The 16,509-nt window shown below is 48.6% G+C and overlaps 1 protein-coding gene and 1 long non-coding RNA gene across 3 annotated transcripts in view; one reads left to right on the top strand and one right to left on the bottom strand.

The window, feature by feature from the left end:
• The window catches only part of LOC104980823, a 17,870-nt gene extending 3,387 nt beyond the window's left edge, over positions 1 to 14,483 (top strand). Inside the window, exons 2-3 of the mRNA XM_010829615.1 lie at positions 10,385 to 10,678; positions 13,324 to 14,483. Of these exons, the coding sequence (XP_010827917.1) occupies positions 10,385 to 10,678; positions 13,324 to 13,491 (462 nt within the window). The 3' untranslated portion in view covers positions 13,492 to 14,483. The remainder of the gene's footprint in view (positions 1 to 10,384; positions 10,679 to 13,323) is intronic.
• Positions 1 to 16,509, bottom strand: part of LOC104980824 — a 66,910-nt gene that overhangs the window by 14,619 nt on the left and 35,782 nt on the right. The gene's annotated exons all lie outside the window — the stretch shown is intronic.

The following is a 16,509-nucleotide window of genomic DNA, read 5'->3' as shown; positions in this document are numbered from 1 at the left end:
TGCCACCCCGCCCCCCGCCACACCCACCCCGAGTGACCCTGGAGCCTGCAGCCTGGAACAGCAGCTGTTCGTTCACGTGTCCAGCAGGCACTCTGAGGAGACGCCAGGTGAGTCAGAGGTGCCCCTGCTTACAAGCACCCGGCAACGTAACAAAGGAGTAAGACGTTCAGACAACACCCAGACAGAGGGAAACGCAGGCCCCGGGCTGTGGGGTGGTGAGGAAGGGAGATGGCCCAGATGCAGCGTGGACAGCGCTGACTGCAAAGGCCCAGGCTCGCTCACGGACCATCACTCCAGGGGGACAGGGAAGCCTTGTGCTGCCGGGAACGGACCGCCCGGGCTGCAGGGCCGGGACGGGGTCAGTGGGAGGGAGTCCCTGACACCAGGCCCCGGCGCTGGGATCCAGACCACAGGCGCTGCAGAGCTCTCCTGCGTACTCCTGAGCTCTCGTCTTGGGCTTCTGAAAACAAACCCTTCGCTCCCTCGGTACAAACCATCTCAGGCCTCGTAAGGCTGGGCCAAGGTGGGGACCAGCACATAAAGGACAGCTCTCTGTCCCAGCAGGTCTCCGGGGGTCCAAAGGCCATTTTGTCATCAGGACAACGGGAGTCAGGACAGGCTCCCCAGCTCTGAGGGAAGCGCGATTCAATTCTGCAAATACAAAGTGAAACCCAACACGGCAACAACCACAGAAGGAACTAAAACCACTTAGTAACTGAAGAGGCCAAGCAATTTCTGGTCTATTAGCACATACCTTACACTAGAGCCATTTTCGCTTTTGAGAGGCCCCCTCCACGACCACACCCTAGGCCAAGAGGGATGTGACCCCTCAAGGAAGTTACCAGAACCATCTTTCCTTTCTTTCATTGTCCCCTTGTTCCAGAAAGATCCCTAGGGTGGTTGTGCTTTTTGTTTAGAAAAAGAATGCTAACAAGAATAGCTGTATAAAAAAAAAAAAAAAAAAAAAACAGTCCAGATATAACCTTTAGGGTTATTTCTTTGTCTCTGAAATTCACAGTTGAGTTCTATGGTGCAGAGAATGCATTGAGAACAAAGGCCTCCATAAGGTGTCTCCCTGGCACACACTTCGTGTAAAATTACCATCACCAAGAGCAGCGACAGTGAAAACTAATTAAAATCTCTACTTGTGCTTTCACTTTTTTTTTTTAAACATTCTTGGGAGTTGGATACTAGAGATCAGGGAAAATGGGCCTTCAAAATTCATGCTTTAGATTTGTTCCCATGTCCCACTAAAAGAAATGTGCAGAAAAACTAAAAGCCGAAAGCTGGCCTAGAGCAACGTACCTCCTCCCAGACACCTAGGCCCTGACCCCTGGGGAGCAGTCAGGACCCTGGCAGAGAGCCAGAACCTCCAGCGCATGGAACGTCCTCCTCCCTTGGCTGACTCGGCCAGACCCACACAGGCACCACTCAGCACCCCAGGACCATCGTCCCACCCACTCACCGGGGTAAGCAGAGCAGCTCGGGAAGGGGCCGGATGCACACCCATCGGGCAGGGACTGACCCGAAAGGGAGCAGGTGCCAGTGCGTCCATCTGAAGTCTGGGGTCCCTCAGACACCCTGACATGCTGCTCAGAGCAGCGGTGCGGCTGCCAGAACCGTGCCACGGAACACCGCGCGGAGCATCAGACGGTCACCAGCCACACGCAAGACAGAAACTCAGGGAAACACAAGTGACCCAGAGTCAGGGTCTTGGCTGCTCTGGGTTTTAACTCAGCCATCAGGCCTCAGGCAATTCATCAACTCTGGGTAGCTGTGTGCCCTTCCTGCTGGGTGAGGCCCCGGCCTCCCCACTGCTTCTTCCCCAATCTACTACCCTACCCACTAGGCTGCTCCACACTGCGTAACTGCGTGTGCTCTGCCTGTCACGTGCTCCTCACAAAGCCTTCCCCAGCTCCGGGGAAGTGAAGACTCCTGCCTTGGTGAGGATGCCACGGGGCAGAGAAGAGCGGCATCTTCCCACCACCCCGAGGACAAGAAGCAAGTCTGGGCCACCCAGCGGGCCTCCAGCCCCTCTCTGGCCCCCTCGCAGAGACAGCACGGGTCACAGCACCCCCTGAACAGCAGGCCCTCGGGGTTGGGCGGGGGCTGGGGGGGGATGACTTCTGTCATGACTGCACTGTAGCACTGGCTCAGAGGTTTTTCTTTAAATAAGTGTTTTAACTTAAATTTCCCACACGTAACATCTTGAATTAGTTAAATATTCAAGTGTATAGAAACGAATTTATTCAGATTCAAGGCTGGCATCCAGGGGCAGACAGGCCCTGGAGGAGACACAGGGCCTGGAGCCAGGCACCTGAGCCCCAGCCGCCACCCGTTGCTGGCCTGTGGGCAGCTCCTCTCAGAGCCCCGGTCCTCTGTCGTCAGCTGGGGACACAACCTCACCTTAGAGACTTGCTGCAGAGCCCAGTGAAGGAAGTGTGTGTGCTGTGAGAAGGCATTCTGCCATGTGTGGGACCTTCCCTTTGAAAACCACTTAAGTAAGACAAACGTAAGACAGCTTGAACAGAATCTACCCCCACTGCCTACCTTGGCTGAAAAGCAGAGAGAAAGACCCTCCAAGATGATGAAATTCAGGAAAGACAAATCAGTGGACAAAGACATTTTCTCCACTATTAGGAAGCAGGTGGTAAAGAGAGCTGTGTGAACCAGGTCTCTGGTTCTTCCTCCTTTGAACTGGGAGCTTTTATTGTGGGTATCATGCCCAGTCTCCATCCATGTATATTGAGAGAAGGTAACTTGTCATTTCCCTTCATGGATCACAGTCTTGTCATGGCAAAGGGGCTTACATAAATAAGTGAAGCTATGAGCCATGCTGTGCATAGAGAAAGCAAGGGAATTCAAGAAAAACATCTACTTTTGCTTCACTGACTATGCTACAGCCTTTGACTATATGGATCACAATGAAATGTTGATAATTCTTAACAAGACAGGAATATCAGACCACCTTACCTGTCTCCTGAGACACCTGTATGAAAGCCAAGAAACAACAGTTTCAAGAGTACATGGAATGACAGACTGGTTCAAAATTAGGAAGCAAGTCCGACAAGGCTGCATATTGTCACCCTACTTATTTAACTTATGTGAAATGCCGGGCTGAATGAATCACAAGCTGGAATCAAGACTGCTGGGAGAAATGCCAACCATCTCAGATATGCAGATGATACCACTCTAATGCAGAAAGTGAAGAGGAACTAAAGAGCCTCTTGATGAGGGTAAAAGAAAAGGGTGAAAATGCTGGCTTAAAACTCATCATTCAAAAAACAAAGATTACGGCATCCAGTCCCATCACGTCATGGCAGACAGAAGGGGAAAAAGTAGAAGCAGTCACAGATTTTATCTTCTTGGGCTCCCAAATCACTGCGGACGGTAACTGCAGCCATGAAATTAAAAGACTCTTGCTCCTTGGAAGGAAATCTAAGACAAACCTAGATAGCATATTAAAAAGCAGAGACATCACTTTGCTGACAAATCTGCATTGTCGAAGCGTTGATTTTTCCAGTAACCACATACGAATGTGAAAGATAGACCATAAAGATGTCTGAGCACCAGAGAACTGATGCTTTTGAATTGCGGTGCTAGAGAAAACTTTTGAGAGTCCCTTTGGACTGCAAGGAGATCAAATCAATCAATCCTAAAGGAAATCAATCCTGAATATTCATTGGAAGGACCAATGTTAAAGCTGAAGCTTCAATACTTTGGCACCTGATGTGAAGAGTCGACTCACTGGAAAAGACCCTGACTCTGGGGAAGATTGAAGGCAAAAGGAGAAGAGGGTGGCAGAGCATAAGATGGCTGGAGAGCATCACTGACTCAATGGACGAGTTTAAGAAAATTCTGGGAGATGGTGAAAGGCAGGGAAGCCTGGCATGCTGCAGTCCATGGGGTAACAAAGAGTTGGACACACTTAGCAACTGAACAACAATAACTTGTCATTTCGTCCATCAGATGTTAAGCAATAAACAACCATATCTCTATTAAAAAAGAAAGAAAAGAAACAGGAAAAGAAAGTGTGTGTAAAGGCTTTGTAGATCACAAGTTAAATTTAAGTGACCCTACACCTTGCTGAGAGTCAAATGAGCTACAAGGGCAAAAATGCACTGAAAAGGTAGGAGTTAAGATTTAAATCTTTAAATGACACCTTCTTTCCGGAGGGTGACACAGCCTGGGTTGTGGGCAGTGGGGGGGCTTCCCCAGGAATTAGATCTGGGCCTGCCAGCGACGCCTCCTATGGCTCCCCCGGCAGACGTGGCAAGATTCTGCTGGGCGTCAGGTCCAAGCTCACTCAAGCCACAGCCTGAGGGGGCGGCCTGACACCCTCCACCTGATCACTAAAGGTCATGAGTCTTGCCAAGAAAGATACTCCTCCTCTACAAAGAAGGATCTGTCCCTCTTGTCCTTGAGAAGTTGCAGCTCTCTCTGTGGGGACGGGGCATATATGGCAATGTTCTGTACTTTCTGCTATGAAGCCAAAACTGCCCCAAAAAATGAAATTAATTTTTTAAAAAAGGTCTTCTGACACTAACTCCAGCAGAGTTTTTAATTTCCCTGCCCTAGATGGCCTAGAAAAAAAAAGAGGGAGAAATAATCATGAGAAAACGTACACACGAATTAGCAGTTAAGCCTTTTAAGGCATAAATTCTAGAGTTCCGTATTCATCCGATTTTCTTGGAGCAACATTCTGAAAAGCCCCGAAATTTCAAATAAATATAGCACTCTGCAGATCTTAAACAAGGCTGGCTGAGAGGATTAAATGATGTACCCAAAGAAAGGTTCACAAAGAGAAACCGCGAAGCAGCTCTAAAAATACTGTGTGCCACAGTTTCAGAAAAACGGGATCAAAACGCAAGGCAAACCCGGCATTTCTGGGATAACTGCTGCCAGCCGACCTTGTTCTGGGTGCATTACCGTGCCCACCACTCAGTCACGCAGATGGCTTCTGCCCCCAGGCTGGTCATTACACAGATCTGAAGGAGGTCGGAGAGAAGACTGTGTCCAAAGCAGCCCCTTTACTCGTAATTATCTTGCACGTCTGTATTTCTGAGTGGGACTACTTTCCCAGCTGGTCAGTGGGCCAATCTGGCAATAACACGGTGGGGATCAACAGAGAACCCTGAGACCCCACACTAGCCACGCATCAGTCTGCCCGGTGGCTGTAACACGGTATCACAGAAGGGGGGACCGACACAGCAGACACGTTTTCCCGCAGCTCTGGAGGCTGGACGCCCAAGATCAGGCTGCTGGCAGGCTCTCCTGAAGCCCCTCCCCTTGGTGTGCGCGCGGCATCTTCTCTGTGTCCTCACATGGACTGTTCTCTGTGCACCTCCCCGGCGTCTCATCTTCTTCTTATAAGGTGTGTGTGCGTGCTTAGTCATGTCCAACTCTTCACAACCCCATGGACTGTAGCCTGCCAGGCTCCGCTGTCCAGGGAATTTTCCAGGCAAGAAAACTGGAGTGGGATGCTATTTCCTCCCTAGTCCAAATCCAACTGGACTAGGGCCTATTCTTATGACCTCATTTAAACTTAATTAACTCTTTAGAGATGCTATCTCCAGATACCAGAAATGGCCTTCTCCCTGTCCTCCTTCAGCTCTCCTTCATGGCCAGCCTGGTGGCAGAAGCCTGAGTGGCTGTGGGTCTGGCGTGCACAGCGATGCACCTGAACAGGGCCGCCCGGCAGCAGCTCTTTCAGAAATGCCAGACTTGCCTTCCAAACCTCAGGAGCTAGGGACTCAACATGTGAGTCTGGTGGGGGCGTGGGGAGAGACACACACCTCAGTCTGTGACAACATGCTTGCACACCAGATGCTACCTGGCATTCTCTAATACACTGCACAAGCCCAGTAGCTATGCTGGTGGGTGCTGCCAGGAAGAGTCAAGGACCGGACCTGGTAAAGCGACCCCTCTCCCCCTTTCTGCTCACAAAGGGTGCAGCCTTGACACTGAGCAGAGGCCCTGAATCCCCTCTCTCTCCTCCCCACGTCAGACCTCTGGGGAGCGGGAAGCCATGGTTAAGTACTTCCCAGTCATTATCTGAGTGTCCAAGGTGACCTTGCTAACACTTCAACCCACTGTCAGAGATGGAAAAGTGACCAATACTAGGTCACAAGGTCACACCAACCCCAGATCATAAACTCCAGGCCCCAAGCACCTCCCTCACTCCAGAGCTGCTCCTTTTATCTTTACAGCCTCCTGGTCAGGTGTGTACCTGTTCCGAACACATTTAAAATACACCTTTGACCAAAAGACCCAGGATAAATGGGAGACAGAGGAGAGCTCTATCCAGAGAAAGCTAATAAAATTTCTTTCCATGTAGAATTAAAGAAACACAGGCAAGCTCTAATATTTAGTTTATACCCTTCTAATAAACACCAGTGGAAAGTGGCAAGGGCGTAGACGTCTCTGCCTTTTTCATTCCTCCTTCCTCATTTCCTGCTTTTCTTCACATTACGTGAATATTCTCCAGAGTAACCTTTAATTTCTCTACCCACCTAATTCCAGTGAGATATGGAAACAGTTTCTATACCGTTCTATTTCTTTTTCTTTCTGTTCAATTATTGCTATACATATTATTCTTATATACATTACAATCCCCTAAAGAGATTGCTATCATTTCTTTATATAATTTCATGTTTTCAAAGAAGTGAGAGAAGGGAAGCAAGTACATATTTACAGAGTTTGTTACATTCACCTTATTATTCACTATTTCTGGTTCTCTTCCTATTGTCCTGTGGAAATTCCTTACACCAATACAGTTTTGCTCACACCTGCTTCTTTTATGCTGTCAAACACATTACTTTTTTAGATGTCCTAGGCCCAAGAACAAAGTAATATACATTTTACTTTAAAAAGATGTTTTTAAAAATCAGTTAAGAAAGGAGAGATACATGCATTTACGTTGTCTCATATAATTATATAATTCCGCACTCTCTGTCTTCCTCATATGGATTTGAATCATCAGCTGTGGTCATTTGCTTTCAGCCCAAAGGAGTTCCTTTATATTTTCTGTAAGGTGAGTCTGCTGACCACAAATTCTCTGGGGGGTTTTCTGGCTTATTTTTTCATTGAAAATATCTTTATTTTACCTTCATTTCTGAGAGACATTTTTCTGGATATAAGATCCTTGGTTGGCTTTTTTTTTTTTTTCTTTCAGGACTTTGAATATGCCATCCACAACTCTGCCCCTGGTCTCCACTGTTTCCAATAACAGAAGTCTGTTAATCTTACTGAGATTCTCAGTACAATTGAGTCATTCTTCTCCTGCTGCTTTTTGAGATTTTTTTCTTTGTCTTTCCAACATTTTTTTTTTTTTTTTTACTATGAAGTGCCTGGGTGTGGATTTCTTTGTGTTCATGCTGCTTGGGAGAGTTCATTATGTTTCTTGGATGTGGAGGTTATTTTTTCATCTAATTTGGGAAGTTTTCAACAAGATTTCTTCTCATATTTTTTTTCTGTTCCTCTCTCTCCTCTTGCAAAACTTGTATTACGTGTACTTTCTTGAGCTTCATGGTGCCCCACATTTCTTGAGGTTCTGTGCATTTTCTTCACTTTTTTCTACCATTTGAACTGCATAATCTCCATCACTCTATCTTCAAGTTCACTTGTTCTACTTTCTTCTAGTTGACATCTACTGTTTTGGTCCTCTGGTGAATTCTTCATCCTGGTTATTTTACATTTCAACTCCAGAATTTCCATTTAGTTCATTTTATTGGTTTTTTTTTTTTTTTTTGTATTCTTTAATTGATCAAACATTGTCATCAGACCTTTCTTTACTTCTTTAAGTGTGATTTCCCTTGGTGGTGGTTTAGTTGCTAAGTCGCATCCAGCTCTTGTGACCCCAAAGACTAGGCCATCAGGCTCCTGTGTCCATGGGACTTCCCAGGCAAGAATACTGGAGTGGGTTGCCATTTTCTTCTCCAGGGGATCTTACCAACCCAGGGATCAAACCTGGTTCTCCTGCGTTTCAGGGGGATTCTGTTATATTTACAACAGCTGCTTTAAAGTCTTTGTCTGTTAAACCCAACATCTGGGCCTTCTTTCTGGTAATTTCTGACACTTTAAAAAATAAAATCACACTTACTTATTCCTTTGCAAGTTATCCTTTTCTCTTAAAAATTAGACCTTGTAGGCAATATATAGCCGCAGTTCTAAATACTGATCTTCTCCCTGCAGGGCTTGTTTCTGAGTGCTTATTTTTCCAGTGACTCAGCTGAACTATTAATAGTTTAGTCGAATCTATCCCCTCATGACTCCCTGCTATCCCCAGCCTCTTATGCTGTTCCTCAGGGAACATGGCCTTGGGTGTGCACAGTCTCCCTGGGATGACAACGGTTTTATAGGGCTTTCTTTTTCTCTTCCCTGATCTCTCTGTGAAGCTCCCTGCCTCTGAGATTACTATACCCAGCTATAAGGATCCATGAATTGCTGGCTGATTATTATTTTTGACAATATTCTGGGGCATCAATTGCTATGAAGCCTGATCAGTTAAATGCAGGCCTTTTTGCAGGGATAATTCTTGATGTCAGTGTTTGAGGCTTGTTCTCACCTCAGGAGGGCTCTTTTTGGCTATCTCTCTCTGGTCTTTGCTCAAGTTCTGGCTGTTGCTAACATGGAGTTACTGGCCTCTTGTTTCTACTGATGACCAAGATCTCCTTGTCTTGTTCCTGACAGCATGCTTACATCTGAACTTCCCGTATTCTGTTATACATAAATCCAGTACCTTTGCGGAGAGTGTCAGAGCTTTCTGTCCTTACAGCTAACCTCTCTTCCTCAGCAAGTCTCTGAGTCCCTGCTCTAGGGCTGGGGTCAAGGGCAGTGGCTCATTTCTCTCTGAGTGACCCACACAGTATGAATGGAGTGCTGGGTGGGGGCAGCAGCTTTTGACGTTGTTTTTTTTTGGCAGCAGCGCACAGCATGCAGGATCTTCCAGACCAGGGATCGAACCTGCACACCCTGCAACAGCCCTGGGGCTGCCATCTCGTCTGTGGTGTGGGGAAGAGGATGAACCCCACTAAACACGTCCATGACTGGGCTCAAAGGGCCTCCCACCTGGGGCACAAGGGCTGCTTGCTTCCATCTGAAATGCACCCAGCTCGCTGCTCCTTTTCCGGCTACATCTACTTGTGATGCTGGCTCTGCTCTCTTCACCTACAGTCAGGCTGAGCAGCTTCCAGTGGTCTTGTCAACCGAAACCTGCTGCTTCTCCCTCACTAGGGGGCTTGGAAACCAAACTGTCCAGATGAGACCGTGTGTGTGTGTGTGTGTGTGTGTGTGAACATTCAGATGAGAGCATCCCCTGGGTGGGGCCTTGGGGGCCCCAGGGCACCCGTCTACCTTCTGCTGCCCAGGCCCCACCCAGCACTGGGTCTGTGGCTGGGGGTCATGAAACGCTCCTGTGTCAGGGAACCGGTTGTGAAAACAAGAGGCCTTACCTCAAATGCAAGAACAACCAGCCCTGCCATGTTACTACAGCCATGTATGAAAAACCTCTGGAAGTGCACAAGATCACCTCCCATTCCCTTGTGGAAATACCATTTGTGATGAACTAGGTCTCAGCTATACTTAGCTATGGATGGAACTCACTATTCCTGCTACTGTCTATGTGATCCAGTTTAGGCTTTGATTTTTTTCTCCATCACATAAGGAAATGCAACTCTGTTTTTCACCACCATAGTTTTTTTTTTTTTAGTTAATAAGTTGGCATAAAAATGATTCTCTTCTTTGGAAAGTGTTTTATTTTGTTCTAAGTAAGAGTACACAGTACTATAAAACAATAATTTTGGAAAACAAACCCTCCATGAGCTGTTCTGACACCCAAGGTACCAAATATTTCACGTCAATGTGTTCTTCAGCCATTGCAAGCACAGTCTTCCTACTCACCACTTTGCCGGTGCCCCCAGCAGGGGCAGGAGGTGAAGCACCCTGGGTTCCCACCTCACTGATGAGGAGGCACTGGTGTCAGGGTTAATGTTGACTCCAGGGCAAGGAGATGTGGAGTCCCAGTTTCAAATGCAATGAGAGAAGGGAGGCATCTCCATGAGGATGATAAAGAAGTCAGGACTGGACTGACCCCAAGTGCCTCTGGAAGAGCCTCATGTCAGACCACTGAGGTGTCCAACTCCCTTCCCCGAAACCCAAGCTCTTCCTCCGTATGTAACCGTGACACCGCAGCAGAGAGGGGGGCCTGCGTGAGGGCCAACTGAGAGGACTACCATGGGGTCCCAGCCCGCCCACGCGGGCTCCACTCTCCAGAGCAGGCACCATTCCTGACTTCAAAACTTGTTCCCTGACACAGGAGGGTTTCGTGAGCCCCCAGCCACAGACCCAAATACAACACTCAGACAAAACTCTCCTCTCTTTTTAGAGATTCCCATGTGATAAGCAGTCCAGTCTGACAAAGGGAGCTGGCCGAATAACCCAGCCCCTCAAGAGGACGTCCTCCCCTCCCTGGGACCACCGGCACCGCCCCGGCTTCCCTCTTGCTTCCCCCAAGTCTTCTCCATCTCAGCATCGGCATCCCCATCCTCCTGCCACGGTTCATGCCAGAAGCAAGGCGCCTTCCTCGCTTCGTCTCTCAGTCCCTCCCGCCTCAACTCCAGCCCAGATCTGGACACTTCTCACCGTCACCACACCCCCTGCAGGGTCACACGAGTTCTGGGTAAGTTCCATCATCCTGGGCCTTGCTAGACTGTCCACGTCACCCCACAGGCACGTGGATCCCACAGAGACGTTAATTCAGTGTAGAAGGAGTGGAAAAGGCAGACAGAACTTGGTGGCTGTGTGGAGTGATGATGGAAAAGCCTGACACAAAACACCGTGTCATCCAAAGACAAAACTCAAATAGTTCAAGATGCCCCCACACCATCTCCCTCCCAGAAACAAGGCACACCCGGAGCTGGGGTGGGGAGCACATTCGTAGGCACTCTCTCAGCCTCAGCAAGGGGAGAAGCAGGGTTCGCTCTGCCAGGCAGAGAGCATAGGGGTTAAAGCCCCCTCAGGAGGAGACTGTCAGAGGAGTTCCAGCACAGCACACAGAAGCCCCAGAGAAAAGACCCTAAGCCACCTGTACTGATGGTGGTGCCTGGGCAACCCTGAGTCCATCCATCACTCAGCACGAGGGCAGCTCCCATGCCAACAGGCAGGACAAGACGGCAGGCTGGGCCACGTCCTCAGGGTGCACCTGCATCCTTCTGCACCTCGACACCTTCAGCCACTGAGTCACCCAGGAGATGATGGCCAAATCCCTCGCCTCCTCTCTTGAGGCTAAATCCAGCATTTCTAAGTCAACGAGTCACCCACTGCAGACTCCCGGCACCCGCTGAAACCTGAGCTCACGTTCCCTTCAAAACTGGCTTCTCCTGCATCCTCTCCCTTTGAGGCCCACCATTCTCAGGAGCTCAGACATTTCTGGCATGGCTTCAGAACCATCAAGCACGCTGTGCACTCACTGAGTTCTGACCGCTCTCCTTTCAAGATTTCTCTGCCTTTGTAACCCTTTTCTCTCTGCTCCCACTGCCAGCCCACACAGGGCTAAGGCAACAAGCTGTGATCTGGCCTCCCAGGGGGGCTGAGAGCAAAGATGGCAGGACTTACACACGCATGCACACACTCACTCAAAGGCAAGGGTCCAGGGTCTTTAGGTCGGGGAGGAAGGCTTCCATTTGGCCCCCACACCTGTAGCCGCCACAGTACGATTCCCACAACACTTCCCCACCCACCCACTCCGCCTGCAGGACCAGCTCCAACCCCATCTCTTGATCGCCTGCCTGGACGCCAGCCTCAAGCTGAGGCGCTCCCTCTAAGGAGCTCAGCAGTACTTCTGTCCACACAAACTTCTCTCCCATCAGGTTCTCTTCTCAAATTTAGATTTTATTCCTCTGACCAAGAGCCCCTACAGGACTCAGGGAGCAGGAAGCATTCATTCAAGATCTGCTTACTGCCTCTCAATCATGAAAGGGTAAGAGTGGATGACTTCAGAGTCATAGTGAGAGAGTGCACATAAAATCATTACCACTACAGAGACAGCTCCAGAAACAGGATGCAGAATGAAGTGCACGTCAGGTTAACAACTGTGGAACGGGGTCTGAGGAGCCCTAGAAGGGGCAGGGCCAGTAATTGATATTTTCAGTTATTTCTTGATAGTATCACAACTTATGTGTTTTGCATTCATTGCTCAGTTGAGGACACAGACACTGAAATAACAATAATTTAACCACTTGGTGCCCAGGTCTTGGTTTCTAATTCAATTCTCCAATAAAAGGAGTGAGAGGTCTTTGGAGAAGTGGCCAATTCTAGGACTGGGCAGGAAAGGTACAAGGTGAGCCCAGGGCATCTTGCAGTGCCAAAAAAATAAACAAAGAACAGACATGCTCAAAAGAAAAAATTTAAAAACCCATAATAATGGGGGCAGGTCAAAGGGACATAGGAGCCAACCGAAAGAGCTCCTGTGGCCAAAGCTGGGACAATCTGAACAACCAAATAACACAGTACTGAATTATAACTCCAGGTAGAAAAATAGGTATCTAAGAGTCCACTCTGATAAAAATAAGTGACTGAATAAATGGAGAAGAGACAAATCTCATTCCAAACAATTTATGTAAACAACCCTGTCACCTCAAAGAGGTGGAGCCTAACTCCCACCCCTTACCTGCGGGCTGCACGTGACTGCCTTCCAAACAGAACACTGTAGGGAAGGTGGGAGTGAAACTTTACACTTTACCTGACAGACAGCACCTCAGATCAAGTCATGCTGGAAGAACGGACCCTGCTAGGATGCGACCAGAATGCACTTCATCTCTGCGGTCTTCCTCCCCCAAATTGATAATCTCAGTACAGTCATGAGAAAAACACGAGACAAACCCAAAACGAAGGGCATTCTACAAATGCGGAACATTACTACATAAAACCATCAAGGTCATCACAAATAAGGAAGGAACGCTAGAGAAAGACTCACCACCAAGAGGACCCTAAGGAAATAAGACAAATAAGTATAACCAAGTGTCCTAGGACAGAAAAAGGACATTTGTTTAAAAAAGGAAAAGAAAGAGAAAAAAAATCAAGAGGAAAAAAATAGGCAAGTCTAAAGGTATGGCCCTAAGTTAATAATAATGGATCGGTGCTGGTTCACTAGTTGTGACTAAAGGACCGCAGCGTAGGGCAACAGGTTAACACGGGCGGAGGGAGGGACTAGGGATGCAAGGGAACTCGCTGTACTGTCTTTGTAAATCTCAAACTATTCTAAAAGTTTAAAAATTACCTTAGCTACGAATTAATTAGCCTTTCCGTTTTGTTTTTTTTTTAAAGCACAAAGATGGTGAGCTACACTCTACATGCTTTCTCTCCCCAGAGGACTCAGCTTCCAGGCCCTCCATGCCTACTTCCTGCCACTGGCTGAGGTCACTGGCGCAGACTCCTGGCAGGACAGCACCCTCCAGGCAGAGTCCATCAAAGGCAGAGCAATCAGGCATCTGAGAAGAGCTGCCCTGCCCTTCATGCCACCCAGCCTTCTAAGACCTGACTCCTAGTCCCAGACTCTGACAGAACTCGTTTGCAGGAACCCCATGATCTAAGAGCTCTGTGACCTGGGCCAGCTTCACCCACCCGCACGGCAGGGCCTCTGAACAACTCCCGGAACCCTGCCTGCCCACCAGCGTCTGGACTCCCCTCCTCTGGCACCTCTGAGGATCTCCACACTGCTTCAGGCCTTGGAAGCACCACTGCCTTGCGGGGGAGAGATAAGCAGGCTGATGAGAAAGGCAGGAAGATGACCGGGGGCAAGGAAAGGAGGAGATAAGACGAAAACACGGAGACCAGCCTGGACAAAGAGGAAGGGGTGTCACACCTCCCGGACTTTTAGGAACCCAGGAGATTCACGCTGCTTCCCAAACATCACAGGGACACATAAGACTCTTAACCATCTTATACGAGCGCCCACAACATATGTGCTCTTCCATTAAACTCAGACTAACTTACTAGTGGGATTCTAGGAAACAACACAAACCATCAACATAATTACAGTACCCCAAGAACAGACCCAGAGGAAAAAAAGAGGAAAGGCCAGAAATTGAGCCTTCCATTAGAGGAGGCAACGAGGAAGAGGAACTGCCTGGTCAGGGACCCTGGGAACCAGCCGTGGTCCATGGAGCGAGACTACAGCACACCCCTCACTGAAGGCTGAGATGGAAAACTTCTCAGAAGTCCTCTTTCTAACTTAACTTTCTTATCAAGATGCCTCCTCCCCTTGTTTTAGTAAGTAATAACCATTTTGATAGAACTGAAAATTTTATGAAGAGAAATATTTCGTGGAGGTGGCTAGCAAACAGCATGTTGAAGTACTTAAGACAAAGTATCAGATTTCCATTTTCTCAGTTACAGATTCACCTCGTGTGTGTATGCTGAGTTGTGTTTGACTCTGCGACCCCATGGACTGTGGCCCACCAGGCTCCTCTGTCCATGGGATTTCCCAGGCAAGAATCCTGGAGCGGGACGCCATACTCTTTGCCAGGGGATCTTCCCGACCCAGGGATCAAACCTACGTCTTCGGCACTGGCAGGAGGATTTTGACCACTTCCGGTATCTTCCCAGAACCACCTGGGAAGCCCACAGATTTACCTCAGGAAAAGAGTATTCGACTCTTAACAAAAAAAACTCTGGATTAACTATTCAAAGGAAGATGAATGAAGCAGTTGCCAAACTTCTCACTTAAAAGTCAAAATACATGGGAGGGATAAATTTGGATTGACAAGAACACACTGCTATATAGAAAACCAACAAGGACCTACTCCTGTGCAGCTCAAGGAACTTTATTCGGCACCTGTAGCGGCCTACACGGGAAAAGACTCTGAAGGAGTCACACATGTCTGTGTCTAACTGTTCCACTTCGCTACACCTGAAACTAACACAGTCTTGTAAATCGACTATACTGCAATAAAAATACTTTAAAATAAAACAAAATACTGCCAAGTCAGTAAAACGCTGATAACCCTGAAATCAACAAAAGGAAGGACCCCACAGTTGGGTTCCCACCCCCAGAAGAGCCTCAGCAGTGGTCCCTAAGCGATGGCTGGCCCCAAGCGCAGGACAACCAGACACACTCTGCCTGCCCAGCAGCCGGCTCACCCCGGGACCGCCCGGGGGTTTCCAAGGAATCCGACTAGTACTCGGCCAAGGACAGCAGCACAGAAATTTGAAAATTTGCCACCACGGTTCCCTCACTGAAAGTCTGAGAGTAAAGAGGAAACCCCACCCATAATCACACCTTAACTAAAGTCAGAATTTTTATTTGCATATTTTACACAGATGAGATCAGCGGGTACAGAAGTGTAATATCCTGCTTTTTCACTTGACTGTTAAATTGTAAACACAGTTCATGCTGTTGCCGAGCTGGATGACTATCATATTTTCAAGACTGCAGCAACTCTTCACACACGTTTTTAAAAATTTGACCTAACTATGTCTAATAGACAAGATAACATGTGGCAGTTTTCTTCAGCTCCCAACTAGGCACAGACCGACTGGCAGAGCACCTGACACTGTGGTCAGCAGGGGCCGGATGGTCTCCAACGGCAGGAAGGCGAGACGCTTCGTGGGATGAGGTCACATCCATTCAGGCCTGGCCGTCCACCCACAAGACAGGTGTGCAGCTGCTGGACTCACTCAGCCACTGGCGGGGTGGGGGTGGGGGCGGTAGGATGTTTGCAGAAAGGACGCCCACCCCAGCATTAGCGTCACTGTATCGTATCCTGTAACACACACTGCAAGATTTAGCAGCAGACTAAATGCCTGCCGGGAAAACAATAAACCATGGTTCGTCATGTGGGGGGATACTACGCAGACATTCGAAATGGAAATCACTGGGCTCCTGAGCGATGTTAACGACAAGGTGTCTGGAGCAGAGACCATGGGGATGCCCCAGGGCAGAGATCGCCTGACCACATGGAACCAAGTCTGCAGCTCAGGTGGACACAGAGCAGCCTGCGCTCTGCGCTGGGAACCAGGCCTGCCCACCCACCGCGGCACACAGCCACACCAGGCAAAGGGGCAAGACAGGCACAATCCTCAGGCCCCGGCCTCACAGCTGGCCCCATCCTGGCCTTGACCATTCCTGAACCACCTGTACAGCAGAGAGCAACAAGCCTAAATTAAAAAAAAAAGCCGCTTCCGACCATAAGCACCCCAAGCCTGAAACTGAGAATTAACTGCTTCCTATCCCCCACACAAAAAATATGCAAAGACTGGATCACAAAATACAAAGAGTTGAGCAGACAGAAATAATAAAATGCAAACTGAGGCTGATGGCAACCTCAGGTGAATGGGTATAGTTTCAACAGTGGGGGATGCACTGGGATCACCTCGCCACAGAGGGCTGAAGTCCCAGGATATCACACAGGGGTGATGCAATACCACACACAGGCTTGCCTTTGATGTTGGAATTCCCCAGGCAGCCAAGGGCAAGAGTAGCATTCCAGGGAGCGTGTGTGCTCAGCTGCT

Source organism: Bison bison, unplaced genomic scaffold (genome assembly GCF_000754665.1).
Source record: "Bison bison bison isolate TAMUID 2011002044 unplaced genomic scaffold, Bison_UMD1.0 scf7180017864508, whole genome shotgun sequence".
Lineage (NCBI taxonomy): Eukaryota > Metazoa > Chordata > Mammalia > Artiodactyla > Bovidae > Bison > Bison bison.
The sequence above is the reverse complement of the archived record's forward strand: the minus strand, read 5'-3'. Positions and strand labels throughout refer to the sequence as shown.